General features: G+C 43.5%; 1 protein-coding gene across 2 annotated transcripts in view; it reads left to right on the plus strand.

The window, feature by feature from the left end:
- The window catches only part of sema5ba (sema domain, seven thrombospondin repeats (type 1 and type 1-like), transmembrane domain (TM) and short cytoplasmic domain, (semaphorin) 5Ba), a 607738-nt gene extending 583746 nt beyond the window's left edge, over window positions 1-23992 (plus strand). For both annotated transcript variants that reach the window (XM_073046134.1, XM_073046135.1), the window contains 4 exons: window positions 9562-9711; window positions 10955-10993; window positions 14923-15131; window positions 22787-23992. In XM_073046134.1, coding sequence (XP_072902235.1) covers window positions 9562-9711; window positions 10955-10993; window positions 14923-15131; window positions 22787-22939 — 551 coding nt within the window. In that variant the 3' untranslated portion in view covers window positions 22940-23992. The remainder of the gene's footprint in view (window positions 1-9561; window positions 9712-10954; window positions 10994-14922; window positions 15132-22786) is intronic.
- Window positions 23993-24207: the final 215 nt, after the last annotated feature.

Genomic DNA, 24207 nt, shown 5'->3' on the forward strand with positions numbered 1-24207 from the left:
CTCAGATCAAGTCCTTAGCATTCTTAAGTGGGAGGGTGAACAGCCAGAAGTCATGGCCCATGACTTGGGTTGGACGAGTGATGAGGTTCTGCTCAGGCTGTTTAGGGAGTTAGGTGCTAAGTTAAAGGGCAGGACCTCCAAGGTTATGATCTCCAGTCTGCTAACTGTGCCACTTGCTAGTGAAGACAGAACTAGGAAGATTATACAGTTTGATACGTGGCTAAGGAGTTGGTGTAGGAGGGAGGGCATAAAAGTTTTGGACCATCGGGCTCTCTTCCAGGGAAGGTGGGACCTGTACAGAAGAGATGGTTTGCACCTGAACTAAGGTGGGGGGACTAATATCCTAGCGGGAAGGTTTGTTAATGCTGCACAGTGGGGCTTTAACCAGAGTGGCAGGGGGATGGAAACCAGAGTGCCAGAACTGTTAGTGGAGAAGTTATGGAGGCAGATGTTGGTAAGACCTCAGACAAAATTAGGAATCAAAAGGTTGAGCATGGTGCAATGAGTGTCCTGAGCAAAAAGTATTGTAGGGAAGGCAGATGATAGAGGTGAAGATGAAGCCACTGGTTTACAAACAGATGCAATGTATAGTGAGGAGAGGCTGACAACAGGGCAAAATTGCAGTCAACAGGATGAGTTGCAACATAAAAGGTGGACAAGATTGAAAAGGGTGAATATAGGACTAAGGTGTTATATTTGAATGCGCATAGTATACCTTGCAGATTGGCATGTATGATGAAGGCATCACTGAATCATGGCTGATTCATAGCTGAGAGCGTAACATCCAAGGATACACCTTGTATTGAAGGGACAGGCAGAGGGGGCAGTATTGCTCTGTTGGTAAGGAATGAAATCAAATCATGAGAAAGAGGTGATATAGGGTTGGAAGATGTTGAATCATTGTGGATAGAGCTAAGGAACTGCAAGGGTTAAAAAGACTCTGATGGGAGTTGTATACAGACCCTGAAACAGTAGTAAGGATGTGGTCTATAAATTACAATGGGAGATAGAAAATGCATCCCAAAAAGGGAATGTTACAATAATCATTCAGGATTTCAATATGCAGGTAGATTGGGAAAATCAGGATGGCGCTGTATTCCAGGAGGGAGAATTTCTAGAGTGCCTACAAGATGACTTTATAGAGCAGCTCGTGGTTGAGCCAACCAGGGTTATCAGCTATTCTGGATTGGGTGCTGTGCTGGAATTAAAAAGAACTTAAGGTAAAATAACCCTTAGGGAAAGTAACCATAATATGATCAAATTCACCCTGAAATTTGAGAAGGAGAAGCTAAAGTCAGATGTATCAGTATTACAATGGAGTAAAGGGAACTACAGAGGCATGAGAGAAGAGATGGCCGGAATTGATTAAAAAAGAACACTGGCAGGGATAATGGCAGAGCAGCAATAGATGGAAGTACATCTCAAAGAGGAAGAAGTATTATAAAGGCAAGATAATGCAACAATGGCTAACAAGAGAAGTCAAAGCTGAAAAGAGGGCATATAATAGAGCAAAAATTAGTGGGAAGTTGGAGGAAAGGGAAGTTTTTAAATACCAACAGAAGGCAACTAAAAAGTAATTCAGAAGGAAAAGATGGATGATGCACCATCAATAACTCTCGGAGACGTGAGGCGAGATATAGGCTTTTATTGGCTGGAAGAAAGAACAAGCAACAATTGACCACCACACTACATCCTGGAGACTGAGGCCGGGGCTCAGGCTCCAATCACCTTTATACTGGGGTCCGTGGGAGGAGCCACGGTCAGTGGGAGGAGCCACAGGAGCAGTCAGCAGGGGGGGGCATGTCCAGACAGGTATATGTAGTTCACCACAATGGAATACAAAAGTAAGCTAGCCAATGATATTAAAGAGGATACCAAAAGTTTCTTCAGATACATAAAGTGTAAAAGAGAGGATATCAAATCACTGGAAAACAGTGCTGGAGAGGTAGTAATGGGGAACAAGGAAATGGTGGATGAACTGAATAAGAATTTTGCATCAATATTCACTGTGGAAGGCACTAGCAATATGGTGGAAGATCCAGGTGTCAAGGGTCATGAAGTGTGAGAAGTTACCATTACTAAAGAGAAGGTTCTTGGGAAACCAAGAGGTCTAAAAGTAGATAAGTCAGCTTGACCACATCATGTGCACCCCAGGGTTCTCCTCTCTTCAAGAAGGGAGAGAGGCAGAAGAAAGGCAACTATAGGCCAGTTAGTCTCTCGGTGGTTGGGAAGAAGTTAGAGTAAATAATTAAGGACAGGTCTCAGGGTACTTGGAGATATATGATAAAATAGCATAGTCAACATGATTTCCTCAAGGGAAAATCTTGCCCTTTCGATAGGTTTCAGTGAGATCCCCTGTTATTCTTCTGAATTCCACTAAGTACAGGCCCAGAGCCATCAAATGTTCCTCATATGATAAGCCTTTCAATTCTGGGATCATTTTTGTGAACCTTCTTTGACCACTCTCCAACGTCAACACATCCTTTCTTAGATGAGGACCTTCTTAACTGCTCACAATACTCCAAGTGACGCCTCACCAGTGCCTTATTACATCCTTGCTTTTATATTCTAGTACTCTCGAAATGAATGCTAACCTCATATTTGCCTTCCTCACTACAGATTCAAGCTGCAAATTAACCTTTCAGGAATCCTGCACGAGGACTCCCAAGTCCCTTTGCACCTTAGATTTTTAACTTTTCTCTCCATTTAGAAAATTGTCTATGCTTTTATTTCTTGTACCAAAGTGCATGACCATACACTTCCCGTCACTCTATTCCATCTGCGACTCTTTTGCCCATTCTCCTAATATGTTTAAGTCCTTCTGTAGCCTCTCTACTTCCTCAACACTACCTGCCCCTCCATCTATCTTTGTACCATCCACAAACTTGGCCAGAAAGCCATCAATTCCATCATTCAAATCATTGAGATGTAGGGTGAAAAGGAATGGGCCCAACACAGACCCCTGTGCAACATCATTTGTTTCCAGCAGCCAACCAGAAAAGACTCCTTTATTCCTACTCTTAGCCTCCTGCCAATCAGCTAATGCTCTATCCATACTAGCATCCTTCCTGTAATACCATAGGCTACCATAGGAAACCATGCTGACTTCGGCCTGTGAAGGTTGAGATTAATGCTTTTTGTTCCCTCGCTACTGAGCTAGGGTCAGCAAAGATCAAAACCGTGATCCCATTATACTCCAATTAATGGCCATCAACTGAACTGTAAAACTTTAGGGACTGACTTTAACAGGAACCTGAACACTGTGAGTTAACAGCTGTGGTGCTCCCTAGTCTAAGTATGTCATTAAAAATAATGAGATGCTTTTCCAAATTACCCTTGCTAATTAAGATTTATGTACAAGAAACTCCCCTCTTATACCTGCTGTGCAAGGCTTGTAATTGGATAAATGGATAACTTCCTACATATTCTCTGTGTTCATAAAATATAATCCAACAAGCAGTGTGGCTGCCAAAAATCAATTCTGATTAATTTCTGTGGCACCACATTCCTCAATTTGTTATTTCTACTGAAGCGGGTTATGACTTGATTGTGAATCTTTCTGTGAACCTGGAACAAATAGTGACAGGAGAAACATTGGACTTAAGAAATTTTTCCTGTATGCTCAACTCTGTACACATTGGGGTAAAAATTAAATATGGCAAGTGGTCTCCTTTTCCTCTGTTTTGTTTTGATTTTCCCAACAGCTTCTTGCTCTGTGTTGGGATAGGTCATTGCCTGTGTATTTTAGTTTTACTGTCGATCCTCTCTCTCACTGCCTCTGTCTCATTGTCTCTCTCTCCCTCTTCCTCTCTTTCTTTGTCCTTCTCTCCCTCCCCCTCACTCTCACTTCTCTCTCTTTTTTCCTCCTTCTCTCTCTCACTCTCTCTTTCTCTCTCCTTCCCTGCCTCCCTTTGACCACTCCCCCTCTTTCTCACTCACTTATTTTTCTTGCTCTCTCTCTTACCTTCTGTCACTCTCTATTTTGGTTGCTCACTCTATCCATGACTTTGGATCTTTCCAACATTCTTTCTCTCTCCTTGTCCTTTACTTGGTGAGTTGACTCTCCTCTCTGTTTCTGCCTTTCTCTTCTGTTCCCTTGGTCTTATTCTTTCTTTCACTTTCTATCTTTTTCTGTCTCTCCCTCTCTCATTGCAGTGACTTTCTGTTGCTGCCTCTCTGTTTCTCTGATTAAGTGGCCTCTGGATATCTGCATGTTCATCTCACTAAGCATCCAGGTGTCTGTCTTTCTGTTGATCTGTCATTCTGTCTGTCAATCAAACTGAATTGCAGTCCTTTTTCATTCTCTCTTTTATTTACATTTTTGCTTCACTTTTTCTTTCTCCTCTGTGCGTTACAGCACAGGAACAACCCCTTTGGCCCATCTAGACAATGCCAAATTATTGAACTGCCTATTCCCATTGACCTGCACTGGACCACAGCCCTCCACACTCATCCCATCCTCATATTCATCCAAGTTTCTCTTAAATCTTGAAATTGAATCCGCATCCACCACTTCCACTGGCAGCTCGTTCCACACTCACACCTCCCTCTGAGTGAAGAAGTCCCCCTCACGTTCTCCTTAAACATTTCATTTTTCACCCTTAACTCATGACCTCTACTTCTAGTTCTAGTCTCACCCAAATTCAGTCAAAAAAGACTGTTTGCATTTACCTTCTCTATACTATTCACCTTCATTCTCCTATTCCCCAATCTACCTCTACGCTCAAATCTCCCCTATGCTTCATTGTTTGTTTCATGAAATAGGGTACTTAGATTCATAAATGCATAGAGTGATGCAGCACAGAAGCAAGCCTTCTAGCCTATCTCTATCTTTGAGTCTGGGTTTTTAGAGTTCTTCACCAGACCTGCAAGGGAAAACTTCTGTTGTGTCTGCACAGTACTCTAATCTCTGTGGAGAAGACGGTCCCATAGTATGATGGTGCAAAGACTTTCCAGGCTTTAACCCAGTGGCAACACTATTTAAAGAGGCTATGATTGAATGATAATGATCTCCCTTCAGCCCCCAGAATATTGTTGGTAAGGGGGAGGTGCTTAAACTCATGATACATCACACCCTATGGATTTATCTTCTTAGTCTATTAACACTGCTCTTTGTTGTTTCCTTTCTGAACCTTGTTTCATCTGGAGACATTGATATTAATTTTTGATGATATTTTACTCAGCTACATTATGGTCATTACCATAAGGCCAGGAATAGAATTAATTAGAGATAAAAGTAGAATTAGGCCATTCTGCCCATTCCTTCATGGCTGATTTATTATTCCTCGCAAACTCGTCCCCCTGCCTGCTCCCTGTAACCTTTGATGTCCTTACTAATCAAAAACCTGTCAATCTTTGCTTTAAATATACCCAATGACTTGCTCTTCACAGCCATCTGTGGCAATGAATTCCACCGATTCACCACCCAGTGGCTAAATAAATTTGATCTCATCTCAGTTCTAAAGGGACTTTCTCCATCACAAATGTATTTTTTAAAATCTCGTTCTTCTGCCTTCTCCCTGTAAAATTTAATGCCCTTATCAATCAAGAATCTATCAATTTATGAGGTAAATACACTCAATGACTTGGACTTGTCTTCCACAGCCCTCTGGGGTAATGAATTTCACAGACTGACCACACTCTGAGGACTCACCTCCTCTTCTCAGCCTCAGTCCCGTTAACCCTTTATTGCGGATGAGGCTGAGCCCTGGGATATTGGATTCTCCTACTAATGGAAACATTCTCTCCATGTCCACTCTGTTTAGGCCTTTCAGTATTCAGTATGTTTCAATGGAATACCCCCCCCCCCCCCCCACCCCATTCTTCTGAACTCAATATATTGAGCACAGTCCCAGAGACTTCAAACTCTCCTCATAAATTAAGCCTTTCATCCCCAAGATGATTTTTGTGAACCTCCTCTGGACCCTATTCAGGACCAGCACAGATACAGGGCCAAAAACATGGCAGCACAATGGCAGAGTTAGTGGAGCCTGACAGCTTCAATGACTTGGTTCAGTCCTGACCCTGAGGTTGTCTATGTGGAATTTGCACATTCTCCCTGTAACCACATGGTTTTCCTCTAGGTGCTCCAGTTTTATCACACATCCCAAAGCTGAGCATGATTGTTGGTTTGAGTGGAACATCTTACAAAAGGTAGTGGACTCAACCCTGTAAAGCCCTCCCAACCACTAAGTATATCTACATGAAACGTTGCTGAAGAAAAGCAATGTCCATCATCAAAGATCCTCACCACCTAGGCCATGCTCTTTTCTCTCTCCTGCCATCAGGTAGAAGGTACAGGTGCATCAGGACTCGCACCAGCAGGTTCAAGAACAGGTACTGACCTTCAACCCTCAGGCTCTTGAACAAAAGGGGATAGCTACACTCATTCTATTTCTGGTGATCTCACTTTAAGGACTCTTTATCTTATGATTTCATACTCTCCTTATTTATTGCTATTTCTTTATATTTGTATTCGTACAGTTTGTTGTCTTCTATGCTCTTGCTTTTTCATTGAACCTGTTTACAGTTACTGTTCAATAGATTTGCTGAGTATGCCCACGGGAAGGAGAATTTCAGGGTTGTATGTGGTGACATGAACATACTCTAATAATAAATTTTACTTTGAACTTTGTTACATCATTGGTGTGCAGAGGAGCATCTCTGAATGCATAACATGTCAAGCATTGAAGTGGATGGGCTACAACAGTAGAAGATCACACTGGGTTCCACTCCTGTTTCTAACACAGCGGCCATCGAGTGTATCTTGCAATTGTCATGAGAGTCCTTTAATTTCAGTGGCTTTTGTCATACAGGGAACTGCAACACTGAACAACCTTATACCTTCTTCCAACACCCCAACTATCACAGCACCCCTCCTTGCTTAGCTTCTGCTCTTCTACACTATTTCTTCACTCTGCTCTAATAATATCATATCATCTGGTTTGACCACATTTGGAATACTGTGTTCAGTTCTTGTTGTCTCAGTACAGAAAGAATGTGGAAGCTTTAGAGAGGGTGGAGAGGAGATTTTCCAGGATGTTCCCTGGACTAGAGGGCATCTCTTATATGAGGGTAGGTTGAGTGAGGTAGGGCTTTTCTCTTGCAAGCGAAGGAGAATAAGAGGTGACTTGATAGAGTTGTATGAGATGAACAAGAATCAAAGATCAAGTGGCAAGTGGATAGCCAGAAACTGTTTCCCAAGGCAGGAATAGCTAATAAATGGGGCCATAATTTTAAAGTGATCAGAGTGAAGTATAGTGGGGGGGGGGGGGGGTGGAGATGCAAGAGTTAAGTCCTTTACACAGAGGGGTCGGATATGTGGAACACACTGCCAGTAGTGGTGGTAGAGGCAGATCAATTGGGGGCATTTAGAAAGCTCTTAGATAGGTGCATGGATGATAGAAAAAGAAAAGGCTATGTAGGAGGAAAGGGTTAGATAAATCTTATGTAGGTTAAAAAGTCAGCACAACATTGTGGGCCAAAAGGTTTGTACTTTGCTGTAATGTTCAAAGTTCTATGCTCTAGTATTTCTTTATAGAGTTGCAGAGCTATAGAGCATGGAAACTGGCCCTTTGGCCCATCTGAACCACACTGATGTTGCACCATTTACCAATGTTTGGCCTGTATCCATGTAAACATTTCCATGTATGCACCTGTCCAACAGTCTTTTAAATATGGTTCATGTACCACTTCCTCTGGCAGCTCATTCAATATACAGACCACACTCTTCTCCTCATCTTACTAAATCTCTCCCCTCTCACCTTAAAGCCTGTTCTCTGGTTCTTGATTCCCCAACCATGGGGAAAAAACTGTGTGCATTAACCCGTGTCTGACCCTCATGATTTTATACACCTCTAAAAGATCACCCCTCATTGCTCTAACCACTGTTATTAGACACTTTAACAGATAAGATGGGCTCTTGACCTCACAGTCTATCCTGTTATGATCTTACAATTTATCACTTATTACAATTATCGCTTTCTTGGTAGCTTGTACACCGTATTCTGTTTTGTTATTGTTTTACCTTGTTCTATTTTAATGCTCCATGTAATGATTTGATCTGTATAAACAGATTCCTTTTGGGTGTTATAATTGGGGTGGTAGTGGGTATCACTGCCTACTAAATGCTGTCAATGGCATGCATCTCAAATAGCCCCCGACAACCAAGTCCAGCTCATAGACATTGTGTGACTTAGCTACTAAGCCCGGTGGAACCAGCTTTATTGACAGAAGGGGCAAAGGTGGGCTACTGGCACCTTAAAACCAGTTGCTTCTGGCATATGGGGCTCTTAAGCCATGGTTGGCTGCTCATCAAGAAGGAAAACTCTGAACTCAAACATCTGCTGCTTTCCAGCTATATCCACTCATGGGATAGGCTTTGGGAGCAAACCCCAGGGAAAAAATTCGGAGCTCGATTCCCAAAGGAGGATCCTATGGTGAGTTCAATGCTGACTGGCAGCTCCTGCAATGTAGCTGGTGCCAAACTGTATCAGTCTCTGCCGTTCCTTTGGATTCATCAGCTGGGTGGAGAGGGGAATCTGCTACATGAGCAAGAACTTACCCTCCATATCTTACTGACCTGGGTTACGTACTGGTTCTCCTATCATGTAGACAGTTGGGACACAGCATCCACGGTTGGCGTTGACCAATGGAAGGCCTTCAAAGATGTGTGCACAGCACACAAGACATGTTTTTCATTGTATCTGGTACATGTGACTATAATAAACCAATGCCAATAAAGTAAAAGCTTGCTCAGCCTCTCTCTGTCACTTAGTTCCTTGAGTCTCACCACAGTAGTGTAGTGATTACACTACTTGAACCTTGTGACCCAAGTTCAATTCTCAATGCTGCCTGTAAGGAGATTGTATGTTCTTCCCATGACCTCCGGGTTCCCTGGTTTCCTCCCACAATCTGAAGTTGTACCAGTTGGTCATTGTAAATTGTCCCGTGACTAGACTCGCTAGGCTAGTGTTAAATTTGTGGGTAGCTGGGCAGCTTGGATCAAAGGAGCAGCAGGGCCTACTTCATACGCCAATAAATCAATCCACAAATCTTCCCTGCACTCCTTCCAGTTCTATGGCATCATTGCTATTGCAGGGTAACCAAAACTGAACACAATATTCCAGATGCAGTCTCAACATTGTCTTGTAAAGCCGTTATTTTCCAGGATTTCATACTGCTTGGAGCAGTTTCAAACATCCCAGAGTGATGTGAAAACTTATAACTGGTGCCAAGTGACTGTTAAATAACATGTGCAGCTAAAGATTAGCTTTATTTATCACATGTACGTTGAAACATACAGTGAAAGGGGTCAGTGAGCATCCCACAAGCGTTACCACGCTTCTGACGCCATTACAGCATGTGCTCAACTCTCGAACCCTAACCCTGAGTGTATGCCTTGGGGATGTGGGAGGAAACCCATGTGACCATGGAGAGAACACACAAGTTCTTTAGAGATAGCAACAGAAATCAATCCCCAATCTTACAACTGACAATAAAATAATGTTGAGCTAATATGATTGGAATGACTAATAAAAGTATGCCCTTGTGTGTTGTAAGGTGGCTGGTCAGTGTGGACAGAGTGGAGTCTGTGCGATGAAGAAGGAATACAGTCCCGCAGACGTCGATGTGAGGTGTCCAATTCAGGGCAAGGGCAGTGTGTGGGAAACAGCACCCAGTATCGACCCTGTCTCTACAATGAAATCCCAGGTAACAGACTGGTCAACTAACTTGGGATCTCCAGTGCAACTTCTAGGGAGCATTAGGAACAGGAATCAGTCACTCTACCTATCATCTATGCAGAGAACATAATAAAGAATGACTCATAAAGAATAAATGAGGTCAAAGACTGACGGCCCAGATCTTGGGTTCTGGAATTATTTTTTATTATGGGTGGTATGGACCTGAGCTGTTTATGAATGGGGACCTTTAAGTTACTCAAGTTGATAGGCTGAGGGAGCTAGGGATTTTCTCTTTAGAGCGAAGGAGAATGAGAGGTGACTTGATAGAGGTGTGTAAATTGATAAGAGTCAAGGATAAAGTGGATAGTCAGCACTTTTTTTCCAGGGTGGATCTGCCTAAGGGGACATAATTTTAAGGTGATTGGGTGGCATGGTAGCATGGCAGTTAGTACAATGCTATTACAGCTCGGGGCCTTCTAAATTCAGTGTTCAGTTTTGACGCTGTCTGTAAGGAGTCTGTCTACATCCTCCCCGTGGAATGTGTGGTTTTTTTCAGGGTCCTTCAGTTTACCCCCCGTAGTTCAAAGGTAGGTTAATTGGTCCCGAGATTAGGTTAGGGTTTGTCGGGGGCTGCGGGGTCAGTGTGGCTCCAACCCTACACAGTGTAGGGCGAGATGTCAAAGGTAGTTAATCAAATGCTGCCAGGGTGGCAGTAGAGGCAGATACATTAAGGACATTTAAAACACTCTCAGATAGGCTCATGGATGTAGGCAAATGCTGTTCTGTTCCATATTCTATGTAAGTTACTTCCTGATTATTAGGCTAGTTTTATGACATTGCACAACTCAGTAGTGGTAAAATAGAAGCAGATGCTGGAAGCTGGAGCAACACACAAAATGCTGGAAGGCTTAACAGGTCAGAGAGCTTCTATGGAAGGAGATGGACCATCAACATTTGGTGTCAATGTATTGAAAATGGAAGTTGTGACAGTGGCTGGGAGGTGATAGATGGGGGCATCAAAGGGCTGCAGATGGTGGAATCTGAATGAAAGGAAGGTAGACATTGAACAGAGGGAGGGCATTGGGAAATACAGATGTGAATGGTTGGGGAGAGGAATCGGTGGGAAGGTGGCCAGATAGAGAGAGTGAAGGATGAGAAAGGGACAGGATAACAGGGTTGGGGTAAATAAAGCATTATGTTGGGAATTGTTCTTAGGAATAGCATTTTTGTTGGCATCTCTGCTAATGATGATTTCTGCCTCTCTCCTGCAGTGATTCAGCCTGCAATTGGAAGTGACACAAGCTGTGCAAGTAAGTCATGATATTTTCTCTGTGGAAAATGTTTTGTGAAGAAAGCTCTGTTGTGACCTGTGAACTTCAAGTGTTTTAAAATCATGTCCTATGACCTCTCTCTGTAACTCACTCCACATGATCATTGCTGCCTTACGCAGCAGCATCTAGAAACAGAGTTTTATCATGGTTACATCTACAGCGAAATCACCGTGTTGTCTATGGGGCTGCCCCCCCAAAGGTGCACATCTTCCAGGTCGCTCTCAGAGACAGCAAAGTGCCAAGCTGCACAGTTGGTCCCAAGACTTGATGCTTGTGAAGAACCATAGTTTGAGATGTAGATCACGGACTCCGACAGAATCCCAGTCATCTTGAAAAGAAAGGAAAGATGTAAGAGAAGAAGAATAAGTCAGTTTGTGGACGAACTGAGAGAAGTCGTCTGGGTCTACAAAAACTACTGGTGCCATCCTTCCACACTACTTCTCCTCAAACAAAAGATGGGGGAGATCTTAAATGAAATTTTTACATCTGTATTTACACAGGAGATGGATGCAGAATCTATAGAAGTAAGGCAAAGTGGCATTGACTTTATGTTCCCTGTACAGATTACAGAGGAGGAGATGTTTACTGTCCTGCAGCAAATCAGGGTGGATAAATCCTCAAGGCCTGATGAGGTGTTCCCTCAGGCCCTGTGGGAGTCTAGTGCAGAAATTGCAGGGGACTAGCGGAGATATTTAAAACATCCTTAGCAACAGGTGAGGGTCTGGAGGATTGAAGGATAGCTAACGTTTCTCCATTGTTTAAGAAAGGAAATAATAAGTCAGGAAACTATGGGACAGTGAGCTTGATATAAATAGTAGAAGGTATTCTAAGGGACTGGATATAAATGTTTTTGGATAGTCTGAGAATGATAAGGGATAGTCAACATGGCTCTGTGAGTGTTAGGTCATGTATAGCCAATCTTACAGAGTTTTTCAAGGAAGTTACCAGGAAAGTTGATGAAGGTAAGACAGTGGATGTTGTCTACCTGGACTTTTAGCGAAGTCTTTGACAAGGTGCTGCATGGAAGGTTGGTCAAGAAGAGTCAATGATTTGGCATTCAGGATGAGGTAGTAAATTGGATTAGACATGGATTTATGGGAGAAGCCAGAGAGTGGTAGTAGATGGTTGCCTCTCTGACTGGAGGCCTGTGACTAGTGGAGTGCCATAAGGATCAGTGCTGGGTCCATTGTTGTTTGTCATCTACATCAACAGTCTGGATGATAATGTGGTGAACCAAATCAGCAAATTTGTGGATGACACCAAGATTGGAGGTGTAGAGGACAGTGAAGAAGACTATCAAAGCTTACAGTGGGATCTGAATCAGCTGAAAAAATGGGCTGAAAAACGGTAGGGAATTTAATGTATGAGGTGTCTCACTTTGAGAGGACAAACCAGGATAGAACTTACATGGAGAGTGGTAGGGCACTCGGGGAATACAGATCTAAAATTCCTTCAACTTGGAGTCACAGCAGGAGAGAGTCATAAAGAGAGCTCCTGGCACATCAGCCTTCATAAATCAAAGTATTGAATACAGGAGTTTGGATGTTATGTTGAAGTTGTATAAGACTTTGGTGAGGGCTAATTTGGAGTATTGGGTGCAGTTCTGGTCACCTACCTACAGGAAAGATATCAATAAGATAGAAAGAGTATAGAGAAAATTTACAATTTACAAGGATGTTGCCAGTACTTGAGGAACTGAGTTACAGGGAAAGGTTGAATAGACAATAGACAATAGACAATAGGTGCAGAAGTAGACCATTCGGCCCTTCGAGCCTGCACCGCCATTTTGAGATCATGGCTGATCATCTACTATCAATACCCAGTTCCTGCCTTGTCCCCATATCCCTTGATTCCCTTATCCATAAGATACCTATCTAGCTCCTTCTTGAAAGCATCCAGAGAATTGGCCTCCACTACCTTTCGAGGCAGTGCATTCCAGACCCCCACAACTCTCTGGGAGAAGAAGTTTTTCCTTAACTCTGTCCTAAATGACCTACCCCTTATTCTCAAACCATGCCCTCTGGTACTGGACTCTCCCAGCATCTGGAACATATTTCCTGCCTCTATCTTGTCCAATCCCTTAATAAACTTATATGTTTCAATCAGATCCCCTCTCAATCTCCTTAATTCCAGCGTGTACAAGCCCAGTCTCTCTAACCTCTCTGCGTAAGACAGTCCAGACATCCCAGGAATTAACCTCGTGAATCTACGCTGCACTTCCTCTACAGCCAGGATGTCCTTCCTTAACCCTGGAGACCAAAACTGTACACAATACTCCAGGTGTGGTCTCACCAGGGCTCTGTACAAATGCAAGAGGATTTCCTTGCTCTTGTACTCAATTCCCTTTGTAATAAAGGCCAACATTCCATTAGCCTTCTTCACTGCCTGCTGCACTTGCTCATTCACCATCAGTGACTGATGAACAAGGACTCCGAGATCTCTTTGTATTACTCCCTTACCCAACTCTATACCGTTCAGATAATAATCTGCCTTCCTGTTCTTACTCCCAAAGTGGATAACCTCACACTTATTCACATTAAACACCATCTGCCAAGTATCTGCCCACTCACCCAGCCTATCCAAGTCACCCTGAATTCTCCTAACATCCTCATCACATGTCACACTGCCACCCAGCTTAGTATCATCAGCAAATTTGCTGATGTTATTTTCTATGCCTTCATCCAAATCGTTAATGTAAATGGTAAACAGCTGTGGTCCCAATACCGAGCCCTGTGGCACCCCACTAGTCACCACCTGCCATTCCGAGAAACACCCATTCACCGCTACCCTTTGCTTTCTATCTGCCAACCAGTTTTCTATCCATGTCAATGCCTTCCCCCCAATGCCCTGAGCTTTGATTTTACCCACCAATCTTCTATGTGGGACCTTATCAAATGCCTTCTGAAAATCGAGGTACACTACATCCACTGGATCTCCCCCGTCTAACTTCCTGGTTACATCCTCGAAAAACTCCAACAGATTAGTCAAGCATGATTTACCCTTGGTAAATCCATGCTGGCTTGGCCCAATCCTATCACTGCTATCTAGATATGCCACTATTTCATCCTTAATAATGGACTCTAGCATCTTCCCCACCACCGATGTCAGGCTGACAGGTCGATAGTTCTCTGTTTTCTCCCTCCCTCCTTTCTTAAAAAGTGGGATAACATTAGCCATTCTCCAATCCTCAGGGACTGATCCTGAATCTAAGGAACATTGGAAAATTATGACCAATGCATCCGCAATTTCCAGTGCCACCTCCTTTAGTACCCTAGGGTGCAGACCATCTGGACCTGGGGATTGGACTTTATTCCCTAGGGCATAGGAGAAGGAGGGGACATTGTATGGAGATATACAACATTATAAGGGGTATAGATAACTGCAAGCAGGCTTATTCCATTGAGATTCAGTGAGTCATGGGTTAAGGGTGAAAGGTGAACTGTTTTAAGAGGAACTTGAGAAGGATCTTCTTCACTCAAGAGGATGGTGGAATGAACTGCCAGTGGAAGTGGTAGATCAGGCTTTGATTTAAGAGAAAATTGGATGTTACATGGATGGGAGAGATATGGAGGACTATGGTCCGAGTGTAGGTCAATGGGACTAAGCAGAATAGATTAGATGGACTGAAGATCCTGTTTCTGCGCTGTAGTATTCATTCACTCTATGACTGTAAAATGCAGAGTGCTGAATGGGTAGTGTCTGCAATGATTTTTCCTACCTGCTTCTTTCTCCTGGACACATGGATGGTGGGCTGCAGCCAGTGACCCGACAGTTGGCTGCAGTTTTTGGAAATTGTACGAGGATGTTAACATTGTGATGTCATTGTGCTAGTTCTGTGTCTGTTGCTTTGAAGGTTTCAGGACTGTATTCCCCAGCTTCTCTAAACATCTAACCATTTACCAATCCAGGTTACAGTATCTACCACCTGGTTGCCACCGGCATTGCCTCCTTCCTGGGCACGAGCCTCATTACCCTGCTGATCTACATGTACTACCAGCGATGCTACAGACAATCTCAGGAGTCCACAGTAGTTCATCCGAGCACTCCCAACCACTTAAACTACAAGAGCAGCAGTCAGGCGAACAAAAATGAGCTCTACAATCCAATGGAAATCAAGGTAAACCAATTTCCACACAGTGGGCCATTTTCTGTGTGAGTGGCTCCCTCCCCCAAGTAAGAGGGTCATGGACACCCGCACCCCTTTAGGGATGTGACTATGGAAATATCGCTGGCATTTGCATCATGAGGAGGAATTTCTTTAGCCAGGGAGTAGTGAATCTGTGGAATTCTTTCCCACAGGCAGCTGTGGTGGCCAGGTTTAAGGCAGAGGTTGATAAATTCTTGATTGGTCAGGGGATGAAAGGATACAGGGGGAAGGCAGGAGAGGAAAATTAGATCAGCCATGATGAAATGGTGGGACAAACATGATGGGCCAAATGGCCGAATTCTGCTCTTGTATCTTACTGTCTTATTCCAGTGCATTGCTAAGGGACAGCAGTTCCATCAGTCAGATGGAATAATACCTGTAGAAGAACCCATTCCAGGGGGGGCCTGCCTTCACAATGGAAAGAGGGACCCAGGGCCCCTCTAACTTCTTCAGAATCATTAGCATTATAATACTGAATGCCACCAGGCGCCCATCTCCGCCACTCTGGATTCTGTGTTCTATACCCTTAGACCTTACCTGTTCATCAGGTGCGACTGAACTGCAGCAGTTAGTGCTGCTGTTTCTCAGCTCTAGCAGTCTCAGTTTGATTGTGATCACCGGCACCGTGTGTGTGGAATTTTCAAGTACTCCCTATTTACCTCCTCATGATCCAGTTTCCTCCTATGTCCCATAGAAATGCAGAGTGTCTGCTGTAAAATCACCTGGTGTGGGAATGGTTTGTAACATGGGACAGAATCACTTCAAGCTTCAAATGGGAAAAGAGAACAGGTCCTTAGGCCCGCAGTGTCTGAGCCAGAAACTAAACCAAATCAATACCTTTTTGCAAGGCAGAAATGTCTAATATGAAGGAGCATAATTTTATAGTGATCCAAGGAAAGTATAGGTGGGGTGTCAGAGCTAAGTTCTTTACACAGACACGAGAAAATCTGCAGATGCTGGAAATCTGAGCAGCACACAAAATGCTGGAGGAATTCAGCAGGCCAGGCAGCATCTATGGAAAAGAGTCCGGCTGAAGGGGTCAGCCCAAAACATCGACTGTTCACTTTTTTCCATAGACGCTGCCTGGACTGCTGAGTTCGTCCAGCATTTTGTGTGTGTTCTTTACACAGAGAGTGGTGTATGGACCACTCTGCCAGGGGTAATGGTAGGGGCAGATACAAAAGAAGCTCTGAGATAGGTACATGATAATAGAAAAATGGAGGTCTATTAGGAGGGAAGGGTTAGATTGGTAAATTAAAGGGTTAGCACAACATTGTTTACCAAGGGCCTGTACCGTGCTGTATCAAAACACAGGCCAAAGCACAGTACAGGCCATGCTCTGCAGTATGTTATATGTCCCAAACTGAATCCGTTCTGTTTGCATGTGATTCATTCCCCTTCATTTTCTCCATATTCATGTACCTGTCTAACTGCCTATCTAAATCTAAATGCCATCCTCACAAATATACCCAAATCTATCGTGAGTGGCATGGGAGTATAGCAGTGAGCCTAAAATTTACAGCACTAACGGGTTCCATTCCTGATGCTGTCTGTAAGGAGTTTGTACGTTTTCTGTGAATGTGTGGGTTTCCTCCGGGTGCTCCAGTTTCTTCACGCATTCCAAAAATATACGGGTTGGTAGGTTAATTGGTCACATGGATGTAACTTGGCAGCGTGGGCTCATTGGACCAGAAGGACCTTTTACCCTGCTGTATCTCTAAATAAAATAAAAATACAACATTGGCAATCTCAGCATCCACTCTCAGGCCAACATCCCCAGCACTGAATGTCTAACTGTGCTCAGGCAGGCCAGATTGTCCATACGCCCAGCTGCAGGTTCAGATTCATTTACTTATCACATGTACATCCACACAACTTAATGATGTGCTGGGGGTAGCCTACAGGTGTTGTCACACATTCGACGGCCAACATGGTATACCCATAACGTTCAGCAGCAAAACAAGCCACTTTCCTCCCTCCCACCCACCCATTCACACACACAAACAGACAGTCCTCAACTTCCTGGACAGGCCAGGCCTCTAGCCTTCAGCAAACAGACCTGCAGTCTTCTCCAGTGCGCTCACAGAAGCAGCCATTGGGTCTTGACTTTCGATCTACCTGGCTTCGATCTTTGTATCGACCCAGACTTGCCAATGACAGGGCTCCCAGGATGAGCATCCTGTTCTGAGCTCCGGCAGGACAATGGGTTTCCAGGAGGATAGTGATATTGCCCTTAACAAGACTAGAGATTAGCTTTAGTTTCACATGTGCATCAAAACATTGTTGTTGTTGTTCGTCCTTTGGAGTCAAAGATGACCACGACTTCTGTCAGGTGGAGGGTTTGTGACTGTGGGTCCAGAGGTGACTGGTGAGGCCAATCCGGGCCCTGAAAGTTCGCCCACATGAGGGACACATGAGGGTAGATGCTGCAGTGGAAGTGGAGGTAGTTTGAGCCTTGTGCATTTCCTCTGAGCCTCTGCGGTGCGTCTGATTTCAGCTGCATATGCTCCTTTAGTGGTCCTGCTCCACCAGGTCGGGCGGTCCAGAGCAAGCGATTCCCAGCTACTGGGATTGATGTTGAGGTCTTTGAGGGACACTTTGAGGCAGTCTTTGAAACGTTTCTTCTGCCCTCCATCTGAGCGCTTGCCCTGGCTCAGCTCTCCATACAGCAGCTGTTTTGGTAGTCGACTGTCAGATATCCTGACGACATGGCCAGCCCATCTGGCTTGGGCTTTCTGTAGGAGGGTGTAGACTCTGTGGGTGCTAGCCCACTCCAGGACCTCCGTGTCTGGGACTTTATCCTGCCATCATATGTGGAGAAGTCTGCGGAGGCAGCTCAAGTGGAAGTGGTTGAGCTGTTTAGCGTGTCTGCTGTAGACAGTCCAGGTCTCGCTGGCATAGAGGAGGGTGGTGAGAACCACTGCTCGGTAGACCTTCAGCATGGTGGTAAGGCTGAGTCCTCTCCGCTCCCATACATTCTCACGGAGTCTCCCAAAGGCGGCACTGGCTTTGGCAATTCTGTTGCTGATCTCTGCATCTATGTTCACCGCTCATGATAGAGTACTGCCCAGATAAGTAAAGCTGTCGACTGCCAGTAGCTTCTGCCCCTTTACTGTGATGTGTGGTTCCTGGTAGGGCTTTCCAGGTGCGGGCTGGTACATAACTTCAGTCTTTTTGGTGCTGATTGTAAGTCCGAAGTTGTCACAGGCTCGTGAGAGGCAGTCCATTTCTCGCTCTATCTTCTGCTCTGTGCTGGTATTGAGGGCGCAATCATCAGCGAATAAGAGGTCTCTGACGACAGTCTCCTTTACCTTTATAACAGCCTGTAGATGCCGGAGGTTGAATAGCCCACCACCAGTCTTGTATCTGATGTGTATACCATCCTGACAATCACGGAAGGCATCAGTCAGCATAGCAGAGAAGACCATGCTAAAGAGTGTAGGGGCGAGAACACATCCTTGCTTCATCCTTGCTACACTCTTTAGCATGGTCTTCTCTGCTATGCTGACTGATGGAGGATCAAAACATTGACACTTACAGTGAAATGCGTTGTTTGTGGCAAATCAGCAAGGATGTGGTGGAGGAGTCTGCAAGTATCACCATGTACAAATTCTTTAGAGTCTGTGGCGGGAATCGAACCCAATTTTGCTATAAAGTGTGGTGTTGACTGCTACTTTACCATGCTGCCCTCATCAGCTCATGGAAATCTGTGGAAGAAACTCAGAGTAACCCAAACATCTGTCCACCCCTGCCCAATGTAAGCACCATATAACCCAGAGAACTAGAGTCATAAACCACTACAGCAGAGAAACAGGCCATTCGACCTATCTAGTCTGATCTGAACTATTAATCTGTCTAGTCCCAACAACCCACACCTGGACCATAGCCCTCCATACCCCTCCCATCCATGTGCATATCCGAACTTCTCTTTAATGTTGCAATTAACCTCACATCCACCACTTTCGCTGGAAACTCATTCCACGTTCTCACTACCCTCTCAGTGAAGAAGTTCCCCCATGTTCCCCTTAAACATTTCACCTTTCATCCTTAACCCATGACCTCTAGATCTAGTCTCACTCCTCATGGAAAAAGCCTGCTTACATTTACTCTATATCTTTACCCCTCATAATTTCTCCTACCTCTGTCAATTTTCCCTTAATTCCTGTATGCTCTAAGGAAAGAAGTCCTAACCTATTCAACCTTTCCTTATAATTCAGGTACTCGAGTCCCATCAACCTCCTTGTAGTAATGGCGTCATATATTCCTTAACAGTGATGAAGGGAAAATAGCATAGAGGCAGTCATTTTATGTTCATCATCACCATGCTAGTTGCTTCAAACTCAGAACTCTTTCCTCTGATTCAGTTCCCAATGATCTTTAATCAGTGTTCCCAGTCCCAAACCTATTCTCCTTATCTAGGTAAATAATACCCTTCATAATTTCTATACTTCTATTAAACTCATCCAAGATTAACAATCTCAATATCCTCAGTTTTTCCTTGCTGACAAAACCGTCGGGAGTCTTTATTCCAGAGTGCAGTGGTCTCCAGTGGAAGTTAACTTCCACTACTCCAGGCTCCTAGACCCACCAAAGCTGTGTGAAAGTCTGAAGCTGCAGTCTGAAGCCTACTTTGTCCTCTATTGATTATCCCTTTATTATACAGTCATAATGCATAATGCAGTAATCTATAAAAGCCACCACACTCAGGATAAGATGAGTTCAGGAATTTTTTAGTAAGTTGGTTCCTAATTAACTAGCGTAAGCATTTAGTATCTTGATTCTTCCCCTATCCTTCACGACAGCTGTAATTAAAAGCAAATTTATTGTTATGATCGTGTGAGGAGCATTGGATGTCCCCAGACCTGTACTCAATGGAGTTCAGGAAGATAAGGTGAAATCTTGTTGAAACCTGGATACCAAAAGGTCTGGACAGAGCAGACGTGGAGAGGATTCTTGAATTAGTAGGAGTGTCCTGTACACAAGAGCACAGCCTCAGAATTAATAGGCATCCCTTTTAGAACTGAGATGAAGAGGAATCTCTAAAGCTAGAGAGGAGAATCTGTGGAGGTCAAATCATGGGGTGTATTTAAGGCAGAGATTAATAGGTTCTTGATTGATAAAGGGGTTTGGGTTACAGTAAAAATGAAGGAGATTAGGGTTAAAAGAATCAGCATGGTTGAATGGCAGAGTGGACTCAATGGGCTGAATTGCCCAATTCTTCTCGTATATCTTCTGGTTGCAGTGAGTACCATTTATAAAATGCATGGCATTTATTTGCTGAAGCTACTCTCTCGATACCTTCCAAAATAGCAATCTCTGCCACCAAGAAAGACCAAAGACACAAAGTAAAAACAAACTTTGCTGGGCTTAAATTTTCAAATTTCTTACCCAACTGATCTCATTATATGAAGGACATGCAAGCTTTAGGGAGGGTGTAGGGGGGATATAACAGCATTAGAGAATATGTCTTCTGAGAGTAGGTTGAGTGAGCTAGGGCAATAGGATATACTGTGTATGAAAAAATAAGTAGTGCAAAAAGTGAGCAAAATGTGAGGTAGTGTTCATGGTCTGTTCAGAAATTGGATGGTGGAGGGGAAGAAACTTTGAATATGTGTCTCTAGGCTCCTGTACCTCTTCCCTGATGGTAGTAATGAGAAGAGGGCATTTTCGGGATGGTGAGGGCCCTTAATGATGGATGCTTATCCATGTGTCTGAATCTCTTATATGTCCCTGTTTTATCAGTTTCAGCATTCTCCCCCAGCAGTGCATTTCAGACACCTACCTCTCTGTGTAAAAAACTTTTCTCTAACCTCTCCTATAAGCATCCCTCCTGTCACCTGAAAAGGATGCTCTCAGTTATTAACCATTATTGCCCTGGGAAAAAAGCACTGGCTTTCCACACTGTCTATACCACTGATGTGTTGGGTTTAGGTGGGTTTGAGTTCCAGCCCATGCCAGCCTTGATCTGCATGTTATCCAGGTTGGGATAATTTGTTGAGTATTATACCGTGTGCCTCTGACTTTGTTCAGTATTTGCTGTATCATCATCAGATAGGTGTTAGCATCTTTAAGATTTTATATGGTCATGTTGGGTTGGATCTGTTGAAGAATACTGGTCTCTATAGGGCTGGATGGCAATAGCCGAAATGGATCTTGATTGAATTTTAATCTTCCAATCCTACTCTTGTCTCAAAGATTCTCTACTCTGGGATGTTCGGAGGTGAGCTAGACTCACAGAGAGATCAGCACAGAAACACTGTGCCATGGTAGCGTAGCGGTTAGTGAAACACTATGACAGCTCTGGGTGTCAGAGTTCAGAGTTCAACCCTTACCTCTGTAAGGAGTTTGTATGTTCTCCTTGTGGAATGGGTGGGTTTTCTCCGGGTGCCCCGGTCTCATCTCGCAATCCAAAGATGTACTGGTTAGTAGGTTAATTGGTCATTGTAAATTGTCCCATGGTTAGGTGAGGGTTAAATCAGGGATTGTTGGAGGCTCGAAGGGCCAGGAGTGCCCACTCCCACAGTATCTCTAAAATAAACAGGCCTTTCAGCTTAATGATCTGCACCTATTAACAAATGTCCATTTTTACACCAATAGAAGACCATAAATCATTAGGTATAGGAACAGAATTAGGACATTCAGCCTATTGAGCTTCTTATACTAATCTATTATGGCTGATTTTTTTGTTTTAAAGCTATTCTCCAACCTTCTCCCTTAAATCTCTTATCAATCAAGACCCTATCAAACTCTACCGTAAATACCTCCAATGATTTAGCCTGCACAGCCTCTGTGGCAATGAATTGCACAGATTCACCACCCTCTGGCTGAAGAAATTCCTCCTCATCTCATTTTGAAAGGCAAGTCCCTTTATTGTGAGGCTATACCACATTCTCTCTATCCAGCATATTTAATACCTAGTAGGTTACAGTGAGATCCTCCCTCACCCTTCTGAATTCCTTTGAGTACAAGTGCAGAGACATCAAATGTTCCTCATTTGTTAAGGCCTTTCTTTTTCTAGGATCATTCTCATGAAATTCCTTTCGACCATCTCCAGAGCTAGCATATCTTTTCTGAAATATGAGGCCCAAAATTACTCACAATATTCCAAATGTGGTACGACCAATGGCTTTTAAAACCTTAGCAGTTCATCCTTCCTTCAACATAGCTCACAGAACAGTACACAGTACAGTGAAAGGGCCCTTTGGCCCACAATGTTGTGCCAAACTAATTAAACCAATCCCTCTACTGGCACATTATCAGAATTTCTACCCTCATCCATTGGTTTCATTCCATATTCCTATCAACTCCCTCCCTCCAGATTCTCCCACTTGACTACGTGCCAGGTACATTTAACAGTAGCCATTTAACCCAACGATCTCCACCCTTTTGAGATACCAGAGCAAATACATATGGCCATCTAGAGAAGGTGCAAATTCCATGCACACAGAGCCCGATGTCAGGATTGAACCCGGGTCACTGAAGCTATGACTAGCTCTACTAGCTGAACCACAGGATCACTTGCTGTGGTGTACTGCAGAAACTCTCGATTTTTTACCTTCTAGTTTGGTTAAATAACCTAATGTCACCACTAACCAAAACACATCTGACTTTTTGTTTTCCCTCAGACTCTGAACAAGAACAATTTGATTCCTGATGACAGAAGCAACTATTTATCCTCATTACAGCAGACGAATGTGTACACCACTACATATTATCCCAGCACCCTGAATAAGTATGACTACAGGCCCGACTCATCACCTAGCAGAACCTACACCTAAATCCCACAGTGCCGGTGCTTGGAGATGAATCAAAATGGACCCCTGCGAGCAAATCATAATTATAGAAATGCTAGTAGGCATCATAGTATCAGCCAATCACAGTTCAATTTTGTCTTGAGATCGTCCATTAAAAATTTGCACTTCTTCAAGATCCACACTTCCAACCATCAAGACTTCTTTATGACTTGTGAGAAATCAGGACTTAATAAGCAATGGATTATATATATATAGACTCGCGGACGAAGAGGTATAATTCGTTTCTGATGGGAAAAGACTGAACAAAGCCGAGAAAGTGATCGCCACAATGGCCGAACAGTTCAAATGTTACCACGGCAACCGGTCATCTCTATGAAGCTGTAGATTTGCTGAGGATTTCCTCATTGAGATTAATTGTTACTTTGAGAATTTGACTGTCGAACCAGGAAATACTCCTTCAAAAATAAGAGGGGAAAATTACATTATTTTTGTTATTAATCAAAAAGGTTTTTTTTTCTCTCTCTACCCCTTCAGTATTTCCTTTCAGTTGGATGTCCTGTGAAGCCTAATAGTAGCAAAGCATAGTCTTACATAGTATTTACTGTATAGAAATGGGCCCTGGAGCCCAACAGATCCAAGCCAGTGTTTATCTTATCAGTGTTTCCTCACATTTCATTCCACCAGATGTAGGACCATCAGAATATTCCCTGTTTTTTAACTGACCTGTTGCTTGTAATGTGTGCTCTGTCCATGCATTCCTCCCTTTTCTCACTGTGAGCATGGTTTCTTTTAGCCGGGAAGTCAGTTGATTGATAACCAACTGTACATCATTGTGAACTTGTTGGATTTGGCGCTTGGGAAAATGAAGGAGAAGGATAAAGCCAACATTTGTTTCTTTAACCAGGGACTTCCAGCAAATCAATTTATAGCATTGGAAATTAATGGTGAAATATTTAAAGCAACTGTATTTTTTCTGTTTTCAATTGATGAGATCAAACACGCTTTTTATAAAGAGATTAAATCCTGTTCTTTGTTTATTGGAGGGGAGATGGAAAAATGCAAAAGAGTTGAAGGTCATTCAGTCCAACATGGTTGTGCCAGCTTATTTAAGAGTCTATCAAATTTCCTGGATTCTGTGCAGAACACTGATAATTTAACCTTGCAGCAAAAGAAAAACTGCTTGAGGAACAAAACGGGTCAACTAATCCAGAGCAATGTCTTGTGTGTTGTTCCACATTCCAGTATCTACAGTCTCTTGTGTCTCCAAAATACTTAAGGAACTCAACAAGTCA

This window comes from Hemitrygon akajei, chromosome 5 (genome assembly GCF_048418815.1).
Source record: "Hemitrygon akajei chromosome 5, sHemAka1.3, whole genome shotgun sequence".
Classification (NCBI taxonomy): domain Eukaryota; kingdom Metazoa; phylum Chordata; class Chondrichthyes; order Myliobatiformes; family Dasyatidae; genus Hemitrygon; species Hemitrygon akajei.